The sequence below is a fragment of the Poecile atricapillus genome, chromosome 7, assembly GCF_030490865.1.
Source record: "Poecile atricapillus isolate bPoeAtr1 chromosome 7, bPoeAtr1.hap1, whole genome shotgun sequence".
Classification (NCBI taxonomy): Eukaryota; Metazoa; Chordata; class Aves; order Passeriformes; family Paridae; genus Poecile; species Poecile atricapillus.
Window position 1 is genome coordinate 24,792,102 of NC_081255.1, and position 22,556 is coordinate 24,814,657.

The 22,556-nt window shown below is 38.7% G+C and overlaps 1 protein-coding gene across 4 annotated transcripts in view; it reads right to left on the minus strand.

Moving 5' to 3' along the window:
* The window catches only part of TESK2 (testis associated actin remodelling kinase 2), a 79,963-nt gene that overhangs the window by 27,104 nt on the left and 30,303 nt on the right, over window positions 1-22,556 (minus strand). For 3 of the 4 annotated variants that reach the window (XM_058842557.1, XM_058842556.1, XM_058842559.1), the window contains one exon: window positions 17,202-17,250. In XM_058842557.1, coding sequence (XP_058698540.1) covers window positions 17,202-17,250 — 49 coding nt within the window. Of the gene's footprint in view, window positions 1-3,608; window positions 3,822-17,201; window positions 17,251-22,556 lie in introns of those variants that run through there. The other variant, XM_058842560.1, reaches the window with a different exon arrangement.

The window sequence follows — 22,556 nt, forward strand, 5'->3', positions numbered from 1 at the left end:
GAGCCATACACCCTGCAGTGTGGATGGATGTAGCTGATATCCCAAGGCTGTCAGAGCAAGGAAAGAACATACACAAGCTGGATTCTACTGGTAAGTCTGGGAGTCACAGGTCACCTCCTAAACAGTCTGCAAGAAACAGCATCTTGGTTACAGCTCGGATCCACCCATTGCTGATCTCTCCGGTGAATTTTGAAAACTCTTTCAGCAGATACACAGGTTCCACAGGTAACTATTTTAGGAGGCAAAATTGTCAGGGCAGAGGAGGCACAAAGCAATTTTACCTGGCACAGAGGGGGCTCCAAAAGCAGCCAGGGGCTCCTGTGTGCATCCCTCAGGAATGGGGCTCATCCCAGCCCATGCACAGAGCGCTTTACACCGTCAGTCAAGGGCACGACCCTCCTTCTCTCCAAAACAACCTGTTCCTTGTGCTAGGAGTTCGTGTGCCAGGAGAGCAGAGCAGCTCTGCAACAGGTCACTCTGAGGCTATGCAATCTCCATCCTTGGAGGTTTTCAAGACCAACTAGAGCTGCAGCCAACCTGGTTCAATGTTGGAAACAATGCTGCTTTGAGCTTTTCCAGCTTTGATCTTTCTTATTTCTTTTATCTGAATCCCTAAGGGAGCTAGATGACCTTATAGAGCACACAAGGAAAAAAAAAAAAAAAAAAAAAAGAACACCCAACCAAAACCCATGCTCAATAAAACTATTCTTTTTCTTCAGCATAAAGTGCTATCATGCTTAAGGAAAAAATGGCGACTAAAAATTCTACAGTAACATCTTATTTATTCCCAGCCTCCTCAAAACAGCGTGAACAGCACTTCTCATCCAGTCATGTTAAAATCAGAACAATACTGACCAACCTGGAACAGAAAACACCAAAGCACCTGGCTGAATAACTTAATTATAAAATGAAACTTAGCAATTATCCCAAACCATTTCACCTTTCTGACAGGCCAGTAACAGACTGTCCATAAAGCACCACCATATTTGAATTCATCAGAAAGACAATGCAAGGGGGGAGGGAATCACTGACCTAGCTTCTATTTTCTGTTCTCTGAACTGTGCCATTCCATGACACAAATTGCTACAGAAATGCTAATAAACAAGCAGCCCCTAAGAGTATTGACACACACAATGAGATGGAACAATAGCTGGCTACTATATCGAGCATGCTCTTGCTTTTCTTTTCAATACAGCAGCCTACTGATTTGATCCATTGTTGCCATATTAGTTAAGTGCGTCCAATATATCCATTCCTGCAGCACTCTCCCACTCAAACTGGCTTGCAGAGTCATTCACCCATCTTAACTGCAAAGACTAGATTCTAGCATGGGCTGGGTGACAGCTGACACACACATTGGACACAGCGCACACGAGCTACAAAAGTGACAGTCAAACCTGTTTCCAGCACATCTACAAAACCTACCAGGCCTCCTTTCCAAAACTGCCACCCAGCTCTCATTTATCAGAGATGTGAGTTCTGCCTTTGGCTCTAATTTCTATGCCTATGGAGCATGTAAGGCTAATCAAGTAACTCTTGGTCTAAGATTTTCCTAGACATCTTTAAGGCTTCAGCTGATCTCAGATTTTAGTTGGCTAGCAGGTAATATTTGCATGCAGAGACCTGAATTGTTCCTAAGGCAAGCACTGCACAGTGCTCATGCAAGTAATCCAATTCTTCCAGTCATTCAGGCTGATAATGCAAACAGTCAGCCTGATGGCCTATTTTTTTCAGAGGACTTCAACAATGCCTTTTCAGGACAGACACAAAACTATGTACATTACTTCCTAATTGCCAGTGCAACTGAAAGAGAAAAATACTTGTTCTAAATCTCTTACTGGCACAAATCAGCTCTGTGTGGTAAGAATATCCTGAAGGATAGAAAATGCACCTCTTCTAAAGAGAACACTGGATTTTATTTTGTCCCTGATGCAGTACTGGTACAGTAAGCATACAGCACCCACATTATCTCAAAGCACTATACTACTACAACAACAACACAAGTCCACAAGCAATTGGAACAGATCTGACTGGGCTATGACAATGAAAGCAAAGGGCACTACAATTCTTAGAGACATCACAGCTAAATGGAGCAGTATTCAGACCTTTTCAAACCCTGTGTCATCAGGTTGCAGTGAAACAGCTACCCATTATTCCTCATGCTACTTTTCTGCCATGTAACTGGACACCAACAGCCAGTTTATCTGGTTGCCAGTCTGAAAGCAACAGTGATAGGTTGTTTATTTTTGCATTTACTACAATTTAACACAGCAAATTGAACACTGGTTTAAAAGACTTTGGCATCTTAGCTCACAAAAATACTCTTTCTTTAAAAAATCCGAGGTCAGAGCTCATACCTTTGTTGTGAAAACAAATGTTCAGCTGAACTGCATTTCTGGTACCTCTCCCAAATGTTATAAGCAAAGAGGGCAGTAGTCTCTTTGAAGGACAAGTTACTCAGAAGCTCAGACAAGCACACATGATTTCTGGATCGAAGAACCTTGAAGAGGTTTCTGATGGTATCGTTTACTGCTATGAAATCCAGCAGCAGCAGTGCATAACTTATCCCTATACAACAGTCATGCTACTTTAACCTAAAATCAGTATAATAGTACTGTTGCCTTGTAACACAGTTGCAGTCACGTTATCAGACTCAAGCATATGAAATGAAGAATGGATAGAAATTCAGCATATAACGGTACTTAAGCACAGCATTACACGCTTCATTTCAATAGACTAATAATGAACTTCAGCTGTCAGATTATACCAAACTTCAGCTGTCAGATTTTAGCTTCAAAATTCAAAATAGAAGTTCAAACACTAATATGAGAACTAGAAGCTTTTAAAGAAAAGGCACATCAGTTTCACACAAGTCTAGTAGTTATTTCTCAGAAACAAAGACTCCAAATATTGCCATGTCTGAGCAGGAAGACTGATGGGAATTGCAAAGAGTTTTCAACGCTTTTTTGAAAACCAATGCTGTTTCAGTGTGTAGGTCTGATATAAATAAGCCAACAGATACCGCACAAGAAAGCCAGAAGAAAAAGTTGGCCTGCTATTTAGTTGACTTTAAAAGTCACTGCCTGTCATTTAAAAAGCAACAAATAACCAGAAGACATCCCTCTACTGTTGGCCAAATGTTGCCAAAGATGAGGCATTAAGTGGTTAAGAAAAGTAGGTGTGGAAATGACAAACCAAATGAGGCAAGTAAAGAGTAAGAGCTCCAAGGACCCAAAACACCACAAGACAAACATTGAGATAGCAACAAATGAATACACTGCGAAAACACATTGAAGAAACAGGTAGAGATGCAGGAGGAAAGGGAAACTATAATTGTGGCAGTAGCACCTTCTGCATGGAGAAGCAAGAGAGATACCAGAGCAAAACCCAGAATAAGTAGCTGTACTCTGAAGGGAGACCTGGAAAGCAAAATCAAGTATTGCAGACACTATTGATAAATGCATTAAAGAGTGCCAAAATAGACAGAGCTTGCACATTTGTATAATTTCTAATGCTGGAAGTAAGAAGGTAACTCTCATGTTAATAAAAGGAAGTTGAGAGTTTTTCACTAAGCTTTCTGCAGAACTTTGAAACCAATTTTAAACCACCTGAAGCAAGGAAGACACAACCTCATCTTCAGTTCTCATATGTTTAACAGTCATCTGTCACACTGCAGTCTCTAAGTGACTTCTCTGAAGGCTTCTGGCTTCTGTGCAAGCCAATGTACCCCTCCGTCACAAGTGGCATAATTAGCTACAGTGGAAGGACTGGAAACTTTCACCTTTCCCCAAACTGTTTTCATTAGTCTCAGCTGAGCAGAACTGGAAAAGAAAGACAGTATCACTGTGTTCAAAACCACAATATGAGATACTACAGGTTGATACAGTGAGATTGATTATGAGATTAAATTGACTTTTTTAAAAAAAAATTTGAAGTTGGTTCATAGACCTCCAGTTGTTAAAAATTCCACAATTTAAAAATCTACAAAACCACCTGACCCAAGTACCTCTGAGCAGTAACCTTCCATTTCCATTGATTGTATCAAACAAAATAAATCATTGAAACAGAACAAGTTAGATATTGAATTTGGGCTGTGTCTGAGAATACTTTTGGTCAGCAGGTCAACTAACGTTGCCAGGGAGAAACATACAAGTACTGAAGGAGAACATGGGTGAAGCAAACACATTTCAGAATAAAGCTCAAACTTGTTCAAGAGGGATCAGAAGGGTACAAGTGGCTTGGAAAAAGCGCTTGATTGAAAGAACAGAAGCAAAGCCAAAAGTCTTCATCTGAAGGCCCCTTTACTTTCCTGTTCCCGAAAACTGAAAGAAAAGAATCTGTAACCTAAAATCAATTTCTCTTCTGCTTTTCTACCAATACAAGTAATCCTGTTCTTTAATAATAAATTATGTATTTTCTTTAAATGTGTTAACCATTACAGGATTAAAATAATTTTTTTAAGTGCCAGCTATTCAGAGAGGAAAGGGTCAGCTTTGTCAACTGCCATAGCCTGGTCACTCATCCAAACTCAGAACCAAAAACCAAGAAATGCAACAGATCTACTTCTGTTTCTTCTTCTGTGTCAGTTGTAGCATTGATTAATTCATTGGCTTCTCCTTGTGAAAAGGCATGTACAGGCATGGTTTCTTTTATAAGGGCAAACAAGAATTAACATGCACTAACTCAGGAAGGAGCTGTAATGAAAACCATTTGTTGCATTCCAAACATTCAAGCGTTGGCATGGGAAAGAATTCAGCAAGATTTGTCTTCCTTTAATTCTCTAATTCCAACAGCTCTTATGGTCAGTATGCTGAATGTAGCCCTTTTCTGTAATTTCATTCAATCAAAATGTAATGTTCACTTGGCTGCCTGCTGCTACAAACAGATTCTTGTTGGTAAGGCTTCAGCTGCGGCACATAGCAACAATGCACTGCTGCAACCCATATGGATGAAGGAACTTTTATGGATGCTCACTCATACTCAGGTCTGAAACACTGCAGGAAATAAGGTTATTTTGTTGGAACCGGAAAACACTCCCAGTATATCTATACAAACTGACCTTGATAACCACTTTTCCTGTAATTATATTAACAGAAAGAAACAGAAAGCAAAGACAGCCTAACAAAAAACCCTGCACTCATAATCTGAAGTCACAACTATTTGGATTCTAAGTGGAACCCAGTCTCAGTGCAGATAAGAATCTGGGATATGGCATAAATTAGCACACAGGCATAGAAAAGAAAGTACCTTGTTGCTGACACAGGCAAGGGAAACAGCATCTCTACAATAACACTTCTGTTGAGAGCAGAAGGTTCTATCCACACTGACAGCATTTCAAGCATACTAGACTCAGTTCTGCCGAAAAGCTGCGATCCCTGACAAGGAGCCTCTCATTTAAATAAGGTCTTTCTCACCTTCCCCACATAAATACCAGCAGCAGCAGCCCACAGATTATATGCGTGCAAGGTGGCAGAAAAATTAACCCCTTTGCTTCACTTTTTGAAGTCTGTGAAACCGCAACAAGGATCTACTGAGAGCAAAACTTTGAGCACATGAACACCTCTCATAGTACAGACTTTGCTTAAATTCTGCACAAGGAATACTCTCTTTGAGATGTTTCAAAGTACTTTTCCAAGCCTCAACACTCCCACATCCACTCAACACGTACACTTACATTTGTGGGTGCTCAAACACTTTATTGGCAATTATAGAAGGCACCCAGATCCTCTATTAATAGTGATGCAAAAGCAAACATTGAAGGAATTTTCTTCTACAACTCAGTTTCTGAATGTTTTGGATAGCTGATAAGTAAAGCAAAATGAGGAAGTGAAACTAAAAAACACTTGTTAATTCAAGAGTATGTTTCCTGGGATCCAGGCTGAAAAGTGGGGAAAGAAGAGAAAGCACTACGTACAAACCGAATTTACTGAAAATATGTAAGAAAAAAATTTCAAGGCAAGAAGTGGCCAGCACCACAGTACCTATCTGGACTGCCTCTCTTCTTATATAGAAGTTACAGGAAAATCTAGTGCTCAAGACAGTATTCAGTTCTTCTTTCTCTCCCCCCCATACCATGACAGCTGAAAAGTCTATATCTTCTCACTCTTGTTAACCTAGCCACCAATAAAAGAATTCAGAGGTTGAAATTCAAAAACGTTTTTCTTTTTAGCTTGAGGCAATGGCAAATGGTCTAGTTGGCTTACAGTGAGTGTCAAAACACAGCTATTAAAAACCCCTCCCCCAAAAAAACCCACACATAGAGCACCCACCCGCATGTGCGAGCCTCACACATGGGGGGAGACAAGGAATGAGACAATGGAACTTGCTGTTTGCAGTTGAACATTTATCTGCCTCTTATCTTTCTTCTATTCTCGAGACATTCTAAAAAGGAGGAAGAGGTTAACACCTCTAACAGCAAGATACTTAGTAAGCCTTCCTCAGAACACAACATATTTAGATGCACCTAGCTCAAAATAATGAATAAAAGTTGCTTGTGCACTATTACAGGCCCTGAAGCAATAAAGCAACACTCACTCCTGTGAGAGAGAAGGGAAAAATAATTAAAGCCAAGGTATAGTCTGCAGAACCAAGATTCAATTTTTAAAAATAGAGAGGATGAAGGGAGAAAGGAGGTTTAACTATGAGCTCAGAAGTTCTCACTGAAATAACTGGCTGCTCATCAATTCTCATCTAGCACCTGCATGCATAATATAGACTGTGGACCACAAATTAGAGTTTTAAAGTCTTGCTTCTGCCTTTATATGAGGACTTCTTTAGTGTCTCTGATTATAGTTCTTTTTACATATGAACTTTCTTTTTGTGAGAACCCACCCTTCTCACTTAACCACACAATGCAGATGCATCTAAGCAGCTTCCCACTGCCTCCTGCACAGTGCAGGGCTCACCGCTTATCTGCTTTTGGTAAAAAGCAAATACTTAATCTGGAGAGCTGTCTCTGTGTTTAATTTACTTGGTCACCACCAGCCCACAGCAGGTTTTTCCTTTTAACTGACCTGCCAGCTTCCCTCATCAGAGAGCCCCTGTAATGCCAGCTTGTGTCCTCCAGAAGCCAACGTTTTTGTCTGCTTTTTGCTTACTGTAACTGAGCTTTCTACTGCAACTTTTTGAGAATCAATTCCACCTTTCTGCCTTTAGAATAAGTGTCATGACCAGGTAGAGCAGCATGAATTTCCTTCCAGAATGAAGGCCCCTGCATTCTGCATGGCAGGTACAACCTACCCAAACAGATTTTAAAAAATGCTCTGTTAAATGTTCTTCTGGAAACCCAGGTCTTTGATCACTGTAATCAGACAAGATGGTTAGCTTTCATTCATTAAAAAAAACAGTAAGCATCAGATGTACGGGGAAAAAATTTGAAATAACATCTAACTTAAATAAGGTCCTTTACATGCTTTCCAAAAACCTGACATTTGATATTTAAGCACTCAAAACTGAAAAGCTACAAATCAGAGAGACTTAGCTGAAACTCCTGTGGAGACCTGTATCATTTTTGCTGGAGAATGAATCAAAGGGTCAAACACACCACATATGCCACAACATGAAGCTGCAAGAGTATGAACTGGAGATGGAATTTCAGTCAGAACACTAAATTTCCTGCCTCCTGTCATTGAAAGCTGGGCCCCCTTGTGTGATTTAAAATGGATTTTTTTGGTATGTGCAGCACATCAAGCTGTGTTTGGGACTAAAGTATTTTTTCTTTTTAAAAAACTCACAAAAATATCAGGTTCCCAAAGAAAATCATATAAAAGAATATGTACTTTGTCTAAATGTCTGTGAAATGAGTTCACCGTGTTAAACACATTGGCTTTTTTTGTTACAAAATAACACATGAGGCCTTAAGTTACAATATAAGGTTTAAACAGTGTGACATTTTCTAAAAGCCACAACCACCCCTCCCCTTTTCCTGCAAGCTTTTTAAACTCTATGTACTTTGAACAGTCTAATTTACTTCTTGCATGTACCATGTTTAGATTTGATTTTGCATCCACTGGTGCATACAGATGTCAGGTTAACACCTATTGTTAATCAGCCTGACTCAGATCTCACACACAAGGTACACACAGGTAGTACAGTCTGCAAATCTTCAGCTGTTGGAACAAGCTCAGTGTGTCTGCAGAATCATTTCAATGAAAATAAGACATCTTTAGCTGATAAAACAGATGAGGGTGCTCACATGCTTTTGACCCTCACTCAGCTTTCTGAGAGTTGATAACCTGTATTGAACCATCACTGAAAACAGAATTTTAATTTTTGTTGCTTTCTCATGCACCCTTTCAAAAAATATAGTTAGGGCAGACAGTTGTAGTACAGTGAGTACAGCTGGTTTGGTCTAGCACTCTCCAGTTAATCAGGGCATGGTTGCTTCTAGAGGCACCAGTGCTTCTTGACAGGATCAAGGGCTCAGGAATGGGTCTCTTCAGTTTTGTAAACTGCTATGTGTCTTTCATATGGGGATATCTCAGGTTGAAGAGAGACATGTTGTAGTCCTCTGAAAAGAATAAAACTAGAGGGAAAAGGACAGAGCTTTGAAGATGAAACAATACAATGCCTTGCATAGCACAGAGAAAGGAAAGTTGGCTGTCAAGCCACAAACTACATTTGCTGAGAGTGCATTCAGCCACTTTTTATATATTAAACTGAGAACCTAAGTGATCTGTTCTAGCAAAACTGAAACTGACAGTCCATATGCTGTGAAGAGTGAAAAAATAAGACCAAATATGGCTCAAGTGTTGACAAGTATTTTAAAAATTCTATTATGAATAATCAAGAGATGAAGGGAAGTGTCGGCACCAATCCGAGATTATAAAAAGAATGGTAACTGCATTTCAAAATGATCAAAGACGTAGTAGAAATCATTTTGCAAGTGACATAGAAACAAGTACGCCCAAAGTCTACACATAGTAACAAACAAATAACTTGTCAGATACATACACACATCCATGTACTTAATACTCACATTTATAGCTATCTCTTTGTTTGTCACAATAATTTAAGCAAAAGCTAAAAATTATACTTTGATATAAGAAATCCAAAGCATATCCCTAAGCTTTTCACTTTAAAGAATCAGGATTTTTATAATTTCAAAAAGATATTGCTAGAGACTTGGCTAGCATCTGTTGCTAGATGGTTTGTCATCTTATAAACACTTTCATCTTGGAACATAAACAGAAACTGCCTAATTTTTCAGCTGTAAGAAAAGTCCCCTATTGCCTATGCCTTTCTCCTTCCAGCAGGTAGATGCTACATGCAACAACAAAGGTGATTAAAAGAGGTGGGAACTTTGAATTCTTCCTAACTGAGTCCTGGTGTTTGTGTGCAATGAAACAGAAAGCACAGGCAATAGGCTTGTCTTTCTGTACAAGTTTAGTTGGTTGAGTTTTTTAACCCCAAAAGATTAAGTCAACATTCAGCTGTGCCAGTAAGCAGGCACACAGTAAAAGCGTTTTGCATCTTGAGGTTTACCTTATCTCTATTCACCATAGTTTTTATTCTTTTATTAAAAGATGATAAATTAATAAAATATTTCAAAGTACCTACTAACTTGCAACACTTTTTCTGTGGTGAGATAAGTGATTTTTATCAAGAGCAGAAGCATAAAGGGCCATCAAGATGATCAGAAGGATGGAGCACCTCTCCTATGAGGAAAGGCTGAGAGAATTCGGATTCTTCATGCTGGAGAAGAGAAAGCTTCAGTGTGACCTAACTGCAGCCTTCCAGTACCTGAAGGGATCCTACAAGAAGGAGACAGACCTTTCAAAAGGCCAAGGACAAATGTTTTTAAACAGAGTAGGTTTAGATTTTAGGAAGAAGTTCTTTGCTGTGAGGGTGGTGAGACACTGGCACGGGTTGCTCAGAGAAGCTGTGGATGACCCATCCCTCAAAGTGTTTAAGACCAGGCTGGATGGGGCTTTGAACAACCTGGCTTATGGGTAGCTGTGTCCATGGCAGAGGATTTTGAACAAGATGTTCTTTAAAAAGTGCCTTTCAACCAACCATTCTGTGGTTTTATGATCAGGTCCTTAGCAACCAGCCCCAGCCAGCCCTAGGTGGCCTTGCTTGAGCAGGGAGATTGGACTCAGTAACCTCCAGAGGTCCCTTCCAGCCTCAGCCATTCTGTGATTCTGTGAAAAAAGCACTATACAGACAGCAAACATCCCCAAGAGACATCTCATGATCCATTCATTCCAATTTAGTGTTGGAAAAAATAGTACCAATGAAATGGAATGATTTCTCACCTTTTACATTACTGACTAGCCTAGTCTTCCTAACACCTGAGTTATATCCCCACTGTTTTTAACCCGACTTCTGCTGCCATGACCTTGCTCTTCTTGGGTCCTTGTGTGAATCCTCACACAGTCATTTATGGGGAGTGCATCTACTGCAGGCAAGTACATGGAAGGTCTGACTCTTAATGACTTCTGGAAGGAAAAGCTAAACAACCCAAACAACCAAATTAGCAGAGGAAATAACATGGATATATGCTGGCTGGACTTCCAGTCTTATGATAAAAGCAGCAAAAAAGGCAAGCAAATAATAGCAAGACATACTTGCTATTATTTTTATTAGTTTTATACCACATAACCATTCTTGTCATCAGAGCATGTATTCCTGGAATCAAACATATCCATGTCTAAAACTCAAGTCCATTCCAGGAAAGATACAAAGTAACCATAGCTTAAGAGCAGAGAACTCAATAGATCTGACATACTTGTAATAGGACTAAATTTACTCTTCTGGTGCTTGGGTTTTATACCTGTGGAAGCCCAGATTGCCTCTGTGTGTTACTTTCCAGCACTAGTACAGCACCACTGAAAGAACTCTCCATTCATAAAGTGAAGCTGTAGCTCCAATTAACACTACAGAAAGTACCTGAACCACCGACAAAAAGGATAGAGCCTGCAAGTAGAGGTTTATTACAGCATTAATCCACAGGTCATGTTATTCATTGGCTGAGAGATCACAAGGATAAATTTAATCTCCAGAATTTTCCACATACTTTGAGTTCTTATAAGTCTAAACCACAGTCCTTCTGCTGCATCCTACAGCCAGGAGGCATTTAAAATTCTGGCTGTCAGTTGTTGGAAGTCATCCGAAAGATCATTTGTCATCATCGCATGATAATTTTTTTTTTTAAGTTACTCCAAAGTAAATGCCCTCTTTACACTACTCTGTATCAAGATTCATTTACCTAAAGCAAAGACATATAGAATTAACAAGTATATTCTGTATCTTCTGAGCTGTTTCTGAGAAACATCCAAGAGAAAGCTTGCGCCATTGCTCATGTTGCTCCCTTCAGAAAGTCAAAGCAGTGACCAATACCACAAAACCACAAACCAAATAACTTTACATACTGCCCAAGACCGTAATACATTCAAGGAAGAAGCTTTATGTACACAAATGAGACCAAATTGGAGCAGAATTAGGTCCCAAATCTGAGGAGAGATAAAGTACTATAGAGCTCTCCCACCTCTCTGCTTTTTTACCCCTCCTTCTGAGTTTTCTTTTTTCAATACTTCAGTCAGAAGGACTATATAAAGTGTCTAAGAAAGATTTTAATGAGTAAAGGGAATTAATGCACAAGCATTAGGTAAGTTATTAAGATATTAAGGAATACAAACTGATCTGGGAGCCTCTACTCAGTATGGCTTCACTGAACACACTAGGCACTACCTATCTTACATGAATTCAAGAACTTCCCTGATAAATCTCTGAATTGTTGGGGGATTTTAGTAGAAATTGAATAGCAGTACCCAGCAAATAAGTAATATTTCCTAACAGGATGAAAATGAGAGTTTTTTAATTTCTTTGGATTTTCTACTTGGTGCCACCTTAAGCACAACTGTAATTTTCTCTTCAGTTGTCTGCAAGCTCAGGCTTATCAAATTCACACCACAGCTATTCTTTTTTTTTTTTTTTTTTTCCCAGAGAAACAACCACCAGAGCCAACTTATCCAGGAACTAAATGTCAGCTGGTAAACAGGTAATACCTAAAGCAGGAACAATTCTTTTGCTGCATGAATTATTTGCAGAATGACTGCTAATAGGAACTACTGTTCCAAAGACACCAAGTTCTCCAGAGTTGACAGGCTACTGCTAGCACCAAAGCTCAGTTAAATATTTGCAGTGCTACATGAGTAAAACTAAAGTTATTCAAACAATATGAATCACACTGGTGGAACTAAAGTAGGGATTAGAGAGTCTTACAGGAGATGAGGAAAGAAGGGAGCAGGGAAGGAATGGTATTTCAGACCTTTTTAAAACTCTCACTAGTGTGCAATTGCCATCTGGAAGGCAATGCATGACTACAATTTTAGCTGTAGCATAAAGCTTCAGAAGAGGAGACCAAAGTGATGTCTGTCTGGTTTTCTCCATTCTAGGGTCAAAGGCTCTCCACAGAAAGATAACCAGGAACTGAGAGGAGGAAAAAAGAAAGACGAATGAAATACTTTTAATGACTTATTCTGCTTGTGAAAGATGTGTATCAGAAGAACCTTCTCATTTTAAGAACTTACTTTCTATTCCTTGTGAAAGGGCAATTCAGCAGAACTGAAACAATTCTGAGATTTTTAAGCTTTTAATATTTTTTCTTTCTACCAAGTACTATCTCCAAAAGTAAAAAAGAAATAATGCTTATAAAACGAAGGTCTCCAAAAACTGAAACTCCACTAATTGCACTTACTGTTTACTTAAATTATTGCTGTTGGGAAGGAAAGCAGAGAAGTTTTCAGTTATCACCAAAGAACTTACTGAAAAAACCCTCTCTTTTCAAAGGACATTGGCATTTTCATTACAATAAGCTTTAGGCCTTGTCCCACTGCCATACGTAAGAGCACCTTAAAACTACGGCTGCCCAACTACACTCAGTGCTTCTGACTCCACTCTAAGTAGCCGGTGTGGTATCAGGTGTTCCATGAGTCTGACTGCAGTTCATCAGCAAGGACCAAATCTGAAAGACTTCAGAAGAGCACATCAGGCAACTCTCAGCTCACACAGCTGCTGGCTGAAATGATACTGTCCTGCCCCTCCATCAGCTACCATGTGCTCCTATCACACTGCAACAGCCCTGCTCTCTGCCTGAGAAAGTTCCAATGCAAGTCAGATCCCACACAGAGCAATCAGATTATGGCAACAGTGCATTTGCACACATTTTTACTATCATCAGTATGAATTAATAGCCATAAAACTTCTGTTACAACGATTAACTATTGTCCCCAAAGCACTGCAATTTCAAGATATCCCATTCAACACATAACTTCCCATTCCTCACCTTTTATACACAAAATTGCCAAGGCTTTCATTTCTTTCAAGAAGGAATTATCAAATTGTATGACTCATTCTGTGCATATATAAATATACATCTAATTATAACAAGATTTTAGCCTGACCTGTCTCTTAGACCTGTTTAACTGAGTTCAACAAACAATTCAAGATCTGCAAGAAGGTATTAAGTGGCTTTTATGTGCTAGACTTCATGCTGCTATGTTATCTGCTCCAGTATGATAGCACAGGCCTATAAAACCTACAACACACAAATAAATTTGTTTGCCTCCCATCTAAAATGGATGTTCACTCATGCAGCCATTCCATGGTAGATGTGTATCGGATAAAATCATACACAATTGCTGTTGAGCCATGGCTGTTCCCCACTGGCTCCATGTCCCCTGAGCACACACTGTTTGCTTGTCTGGCAGCAGTGCTGATCTGGCCTCTGAATGCTCAGCAGCATCCCATGCCGACACCAGAGACTCTACTAATATGCAAGTTTCTCCGAGACTTACGATACTGCAGTGTGCCAGGAAATGGAAGTGAAGAGAGTTGTCAGATTAGGAAAGTGGCTGGAAAACACAGAGAGGCCTGAGGGAAAGGCCAAAATTAGTTTGGAGAGGCATGCGAGTACAGCAGGAAGCACTGCAGATTCCTGTAGCTAAAGAAACAAATGGCAGCTTCAGATTAAGAGCTGAATGCTGAGAAAGGAATACCCAGTTTCTGGTTTTAGAGAAAACAAGCATGGCAAATCTGTGCTCATGAGCTCAACATTAGTGAGGCAATCTAATGCCTTCCAGCTCATCTGGGTGATACACCTATTAAAGCATTTACTTTGCTTTCCTTAAATGTTTCTTAACTTAGTGCTTGCAGGGATAGAGGTCCTTGGCAGCCTAAGCTGTTCTGTCAATCTAAGGATATTGAATTACTTCAGAAGAGGCATATGCCATAGTTTCTGGCTTGAGAACTTAAAAAAAAAATTGGATTATCAAAACTGATAAGACTGTGGATTCAGAACAAGGCCAAAGTCCTAGTGCAGTCTATAATTAAACAATTCCATCCTTATTTCGAAAAAAACAAACCAAAACAAACAGAAACTGCCTCTTGCTCAAGAATTTTCAAAACAAAAGCCACTTGAGAGAGGAAAATTAAATCAACACAAAATGCTGCCAAAAGGGAAAATCCCAAGGCATACATAGGATCAACACCTTCCTCAAGCAAAAAACCTGCTCTGCATGATCCACTCTTGTGTTTAAGCCTCCTGTGTCTGTAAACATGGAAGAAAAGAAATCTGAAATACTTCGAAGTCTGCCTTCCAATAACAAAGTGCTGCATATTCCTAACGTAACCCCTTAAGAGGCTTACAAAATCCTCAAGGCTCTTCTAACACTGTTTGAGGTTGCCTTGCCTGTTAATAGAACAAGTTTTCTAAATCCAGCCACCAAACATTTGGTACAAGTTCTCAACTTCTTCTGTTATGGAAATATATACATATATAAAATAAACATGATTTCCCATCATGCTGCCCTCAGACATAAGCTCTAAGTGATGCTGTATCCTGCTTACATAGGCATATCATCAACTGTACTCTCAAAACACAAGAGGGAATAATTAAATTCATTACAAAACAAGTCCAGCACAAGCAAGTGCAAGTCTGCAGTGACTCAGACACCTATTGACCAATGGGCCTCTGAATCATCAGTTTCATGTCCAAAGAAGTGAAGCCCTGGCAGAAGTTCTGAGCACCTGTAGTGCCAGACTGATCTCAACTATGCTGAGCACTGGAGGCAAGGAGACCACCTTGTGGACCACAAGCTGAAAAAAGCCACGAGACAGTGGCTAATTTGTTTATCCTCCTGGGCTATATTTGAATTGGTGATTCACCCTGTCTTACTAATAACTCCTTCAGCTCATTATATCAGCCCCCTTCTTCAACCTCCAGAAGTCTTCAGAATTCAATTATTACTCCACATACTTGAAGATGAAAAATGCTACTACTTTTGCTAGAAAAGACAGTTCCACCACTTGAAACATATACTATTTTTAACTTTTAAAAGCTCTCTAAAATCAAAGAATAGCTATGTTACTGGGCAAAATTTTGTGTGGATTCCCTACAACATCAATTTCTGTCATTAATTTTCCTATTGAAGGCACTAAATGCTCACCTTTGTCCATAGAAGAACAGCAGTAATCTCTAATCATGCTTTTATAATATACCACTAAAGCTATTCTCTTTCTCAAAATCTTGCAGCAAACTTCTTCAGTCAAAAACTCTACCTTTTTGGTCTCAAGATGCTTCAGGAATCTCTTCTGTTATTCTGAAATATAACTATAAGTTATTCTTTGAAGTCTTTCTTAGATTTATTTGCTTGCCAAGAACTCAAAAATAGCTGAACAAAACAGCAGCTACAAAGTTAGCTCACTATGAGGAAGCATCTGTGCTATGTTCATTTTCTTGGCTTTTTGGGTGGGGAGAGTTATTTAAATGGCAAGCAACTGCTGTGAAGGAAGGGAAAAAAAAGCAAACAAAGCCACATTGAGCAAAATCTTCCAAGTTTTAATACGATAAAGCATTATGAAGCTCCACCTCTTCTACAACAAAGTTTAGTGAGTGGAATAGCCCAAAACTTCCCTGTTTTAATTGACCAGAGATCTAAAATAAATCAACAATAATGTTAGCAAAGCCTGCCTGAATAACTTGATCAGCCATCTTAGAAATGTTTCCTCTACTGAGCACAGTGAGGGGGGAAAAAAAACCAAAAAAACCCAGTAAGAATAAATCAAATAAACTGTCCCACTCATGGCAAAGTGCTCACACACATGCTGTATCCTGACATTTCTGGAAGTGTCTTTACCTTTGCTCCACTAGAAATACATACACTGAACCAGAGTGCATCACTCTAAGAGCGGCTAGAATGAGAACTGCAAAATTGTCACCCCAGAAGGTGAAGAAATTCAATGCCCACGTATGTGCATCTTTGCCTCAGACTGGCATCTGTAAGTTACAGAAAGTGATGGTGACACATATCCTGCTGATTGGCATACAGCTCCCAGTTTCCTCATTTTGCAGCAGTTCTTGGCAAGCTCACCATACTAAGAACCTGCTTAAATTGCTAATTAATAACAGACTTGTCTTTGGGAGGGTGAAAAAGGGTTAATCATTTAATTGAGCAGTTCCTACAAAACAGAATAAGAAACATTAACTTTACAAACCATGAGTTTCCTTTCAGTCTGTACTCAAACTAATACAACAGGCAAAGCATTTTATTGATTTTGACTCAAAACAGGCAATACTATTCCTAACAAGAGAATACTCTCTTCTTGTTTTTCCTGAGCAGTTTACAGGGGGATTAAATAAACAATCCAATAAAGCTGGGCGGGAACTCGTACAAATGGAAACTACAGCTTCATGTTTGATGCCTAGATCTTGGTCAGGGTACATGGGCAATGGAGTAATTTCTTTTTATGGGACCCAGATTAAGCTGCAATATGAAAGTGGTAGGGACTAAATACAATAACATGACACAGCTGAAATGTTATTGATTCACTTGCAAAATGTACAACTGGAGTATAACTAAGACTTAAATACAATGCAATGTCACGGAAATAAGTACTTAGGGTTAGCTCAGTGTTAATGCACATTTATTGTTTAGAACATTATCAGTGAAGTTTTATGTTCTTACTGTGATTTTTTTTTTTCACCCCAATAAGTGCTTCTGAGGAGAAAAGACATAGAAGGGCTGTGAGTAGAGTTCTGAGGACGGATTCTACAGTCTTCCCTTAACACAACAAATAGTGAGTGATTAACTCACCAGTCACCATGAAAGAAACTTCACTCAAGGTGAATACCAATTGCAGAATCTGTCCTGAGAACTGAATATTTCATATTCAGTATGTATATTATGAAATAGTCTTACCTCAGTAAGAGCGTGCAGCTGTCCTTTATGCACACAGACACCCATAAACCTACAAGAAACAAGAAAAGAAAAGTGGTTTGGGCTTTTTTTCCCCCCCTCTTTTTTATTCCTTAAAGAAGCTAACATAGAACACACCAAAAAAGGAGGAAAGAGAAAAAATTCAGCCTCACAGACACTGCATACTTCACCATTGATTATTTAAACATCTCAGCACAGAACAAAATCATGTATCTATGCTACAATATAATTTGAATTAACAGTTCCAAGAGAGCACAGGAGACAGCTCAACCTCAAAATGGAAAGTTACTAATTTGACTATAAGCAAAGGCCAGCATACAATGATTTATGCAGAAAGGAACAGTCCCAGAGTCCTATTTTAAGGAAGTTTAAGCCAAGTAATCCACTGTTGGTCTGCATAAACAGAAAATTACTTCCCTTAGCATTTTGCTGTTTAAGCATAAAGATGTTTTTTCCTATCCCATTCTTAACCACTCAGGAATATGAGGGCACATATGCAATGTATACTTCGCCTCCCTAAACTCCTCTTTTCAACACTTGCATTGAAGCAAGTTTCAATAGTATCCAGTATAGAAACACTCCACAAGTGTTACCTACAGTGCACAATTTTCAGACTCCTGCTGTTAATAGGAATGATTGCCACCCTTGGTTTGTCTGGAAAGCAACAGAATGTGCCATAAACAACTGAAAGCTCATTTTTACCACCATACAAGCTGAACCTAAATGTGACAAAATGCAAATTAATATTACTTGTACACATCTCCCATGAGAAAGTTCAGTAAAGCTGAAAATTTAAACACTTTAGAGCTTCCCCTGCACAGTTCAAGTGTTCTTTTTTTACAGATTAATTAATTCTCAGTTTCAGCATTTAGATTTTGGTCTCAGCAAGCAAAAACAAATTGTCATTTCCATAATGTTCAGAAATTTACATTTTGCAAATAAGAGGTAGGCATGTATGATCTCATTAAATGTGATGAGAATCTTGTGGACAACTCAAAGGAAAAGGACCTTTTATATCCTGAAACACTTCCGAATTTAAAAACAAAATAAAATGATGCAAGACATGTAGTGCTAGTTCAGCTAAGCCGCTTTTGAAGAAATGAATGCTCCTCACTGTTCTCTTGTCTAGCAGCTGACTAGTAAATTACAAGCAGCCAAAGAAAAATAATATAGGTAAGGTCCTTTGCATAAGCTGAGCTGTGGAAATCTGTTTTTATAACCAAAGAAGCAGCAAGACTTGTATTAAAACTTCTACTGCCTGCTCTCACCTCAAACATTCAAACAATTTTCCCAAAATATGGGAATTTTGATTTGAGAGACACTGAAAATCCAATTCCTCTTGTTTAACATAGAACCATAGGGCATGATCAGGTTGTCAGAGAAAGGGAAGAAGAACTTTCAGATATACCATCTACTCAAAATATTGCTCGTTCTGAGTTTCACTTCATACAGTAATAAACATATGAACAATTTTGTAAAGAAATTGACAAATTAAGCTTCCTAAGATGAAGAAAAGCAGACTTCTACAGAGCAGGAGTCTATTTCCTGGTGCATTCTGAAATTCTCCAGAGCTATCAGCATGGTGTTAATGGCTTTATTCACAAGCAAAAATGGAAAGCACAGCAGTCCAATATATTAATTCCTCTATAAGACAACTTTTCAAAGTATTAGTTTCTCTATCCATTACACAAAATTAGCCTGCGATGGCAATATTTTCATTCAACAAAATCTAAGATTAAGTAATTAAAAATAATCATGTTTTCATCTACAGATCAACTCTTCCTTTGTAAAGGTGTATTACACTACTTACAAATTAAGAATTCATCGTATTTGACTTAATTCCAAAATTCAAATGCATTTAAGAATTTATCAAAATTTTGGAAAAATTTAATTTCTAGTCTCTCCTTTACCAAATTGGAAAAACATTACTTAAAGACTGGTAGAATCTAATGTTTTCTTCCAACCTGTTTTAGTCAAGGGAAGTCTCAATGGAAACATATTCATTACCTTTGTGAACCTATGCTTAAGGCAGCAAAGACACATGGAATCAAGTTACCAAGGGTAAGAGTTTAAAAATTCTCAAATGCTTAGGATTTCTACTAAGAATCAAAAATCAAAAAACAAAGCTCTACATCATGAACTCATGGAAAAAAAAGCTGGATATAAAGATACATTTATAAACCCCACATACTTAGAAATTATTACCCAGGGAAAGAGAAACCAAACACACTGATAAAAGCAGAATCAATGAGTTTACAAAAAACTCTGAAGCCATTACTGAAGTCATTTAAACTTTGTGTGAATGAATCTCAGTTTTCAGGCTCTGGAAAACAGATTGATAGAACAGACCTCTAGCAATCCAAATTCCTGGAAAACTTCTGCTTAGCTGTTTTATCAAGCAATAAGAAGCCACTTGGTTAAGCCAAAAACTGATACAAAACATTGTTGGAAAGGATTTTCACTAAAAGATAATACACCCAGCTGCTACCGGGAAATACAATTACCAAGCAAGATTTAACATGGTTTCAATTTCTGAGATCGCCCCAGATGCGATTCCAAGTTCTGTGGATAGGAAGCTGACATGCTGGTCCAGCACAGCTGAGATTATTCCTGTTGGCTAGACACACTGTCTCCTGAGCCAAAATGTGCTTGTAGGTGAACTTCGGCAGAATGTCTTGTCAGCCAAAGGTTACACTTCCTATAAGCATTTCGAGCTGGAAGGAGCTCTAATAAGCCAATCATCTACAAAATGGGAGACCATTTGCAGATTTAAGGAAGTCTGTTTTCACGACAGTGTATCTGGCCTTATCAGCGAGCGGAAACACTTCCAAATCTGGTTGGAAAAGTTTTCTTAGGAGCTGCAAATAGAAAGGATGATACTTGAGTCCACCTAACTAAACACAGTGCAGCGTATTTCCACTACCAAATGCTTTCTAACAAATGTCAGCAATCTATACACATGTTGGAAATCTCCTTTTATAAACGATCAATCTGGAAAACCTGCCCTCCTAAACAAGGCCAAGAGAAGTCTGGATATTTCTTAGTCCCTCACAGTGGTTAAACAAACTACTTTCAGTTCAGTCAAATGGCAAAGGAGAAAATCTTGGACAGAAAAGGGGAGACTAAATACTGTAGCCTCAGTGTGCAATCTTTGCCTTAATTTATCAAGTAAAACTAATATCTAGATCATACAGCTTCTGTGGCTATCCAGACACTGAACACATGCTTCCAGTTAAAGGAACTTCACTGGGACACATTCCTGTTCTGTGGATAAACCTGGGGCAGCTACAGCTCAACAAAAGAAATCAGTGCCCTCCAAAATTTACTGCTTGTAATGAGAAAAGTCAGAACTTTGATAACATTAAACAAAAGAAACAAACAAACCAGACTAATGCAAAAGCCTCTAGTACAAGGTCAGTAACAGGGACAAAAGGTCAGAAGACACATGCTTATTTCATTGCACTGACTGCTGGAGAAAGAAGAGGGCAAATAAAAATATTAAGCCTGCATTAATGCCCTTCTTAAAGGTTTAGGCACCATGCTAGATTAAAAGTTTATTTTAAGTTTTCTGCACTTGCACCTTGATTCTAGACAGAGGTAAGGCATTTAATCTATCATTCCTGTAATACATACACAACACATACAACATCTCTTCTGCTGCCTTGTACACTGTATTTCTAAAATACTCGTTTTTGATAACCACGCTACACAAACAGAAGCAAAAGCAATTTTCTTTCCTGTTAAAGCACTGTTCAGTACAGGACAAAGGATGTTAAAGGACAACATCCATCCTTCTGGCTATTGTAACAAAGTCCATCACAAGTAATTTTACAAAAAGGAAGGTTTGAAAGGATAAAACTACACACAAGAAAAAAAAATCCCCAGTATTGTGTTCCCAGGGTGATAGATTTGTCTCAAAGGGGATGAAATAAAATTCTTCTTGAAAGGAGTTCATGGAATATGCACACAGTGTGCTTATTTGTGTGCCTGCACACACAAGAAGGTGGATTTAATCAATGAGTCAATCTGCCTGCACGCTCACAGCCAAACATGCAGCAATACCTCCAAGTGCTCCCACGAGAGCACTTAAGACATGAGCTAAGACTTTCTGTGTACAGAATGTTTTAAATTAAGTCCCCAAGGTACAGATCAAATAAAGAAATACTTTTTCATGCAAACAATAGTGATATTAAATACTGAAATTCTACCTCAAAATTGAAGATACAATAATTTAAGAGACAGCACAAGAGATGGAGAACCATTGGTAGCACACCACTTCATTTGTATGAGAAAAACACATCTGTAAGATATTACCAAAAAAAAAAAAAAAGAAATAAAGCTATCAGGTCTCTCAGGCTGTAGCCTAAAGGCTCACAAGCTCAGGATGCAAGGACAGAGATTTCTTGAGTCCTTTCCAGACCTGCTTTCTTACTTTGATTTGGGTAAAAAATCATGACTACAGCAGCAGACCAGTATTCAGAAAAGTAACAAAATGGTAAAACACATCTACAAGCATACACCAGAACTTTCATAGCCATGGTACTTGATCTAACCCAACCCTTGAACAGCACTGCACTTTAAATAGGACACAAGCTAATAAGGAAGTGGAGAAATGCTCCAACCCCCTGTTTTCCCTAACCCCAGCAATTACAGTCTTGCCATATATCAGTTAACCTGTATTAAAGTGGCTATAGTAAACATCACATGGTACAAACCCCAACCTCAGCTCACTTTTCCACACCTCCTCTCACCATCTGTCTGAGGGAAGATGTGATAAAACCAGCACATCCCACATCCAAGGCAGGAAGAAATGTAGATCAGAGGTAGAAAAGCATTTTAATTCTCCATGTTTAACTTGTATGCAGGAGTGAAATGGAGATAGGAAACGAGGTTGTTGGTAGAAACAGAAGAAAACCCTCCTTGAACACCATTTGTCTGCTTTTGCCCTGTCCACTCCTAAAATGTCCCCAACCTGGACCCAGGGGAAAAAACAGCAAACCAGAAAGATAAGCAGCTCTCATACATAGTTTGTTATAAACACCAGACAGTGACTGAACAAGAAGTTACTACATTGTAGTTAACACCTACTCTGCCTCTAGAATCACATCTGCTAGCTGAAATAGGAAACAAGAGGAATGGAGACAAAAAAACCTCCCAAATCCCCTTTTTACCATCATGCCTGTGTAGCTGCAAGAGTTGGAGTCTTCTATTCTAAAATATCCTTAACAGACTGAAAAAGAAGTTCAATTTTTTGCCAAAATAAATCCCCTAATAGAGAGCAGTCTCTCATTTTCTTCATGGAAAATACATTAGAAACTTACATATACACATATATTT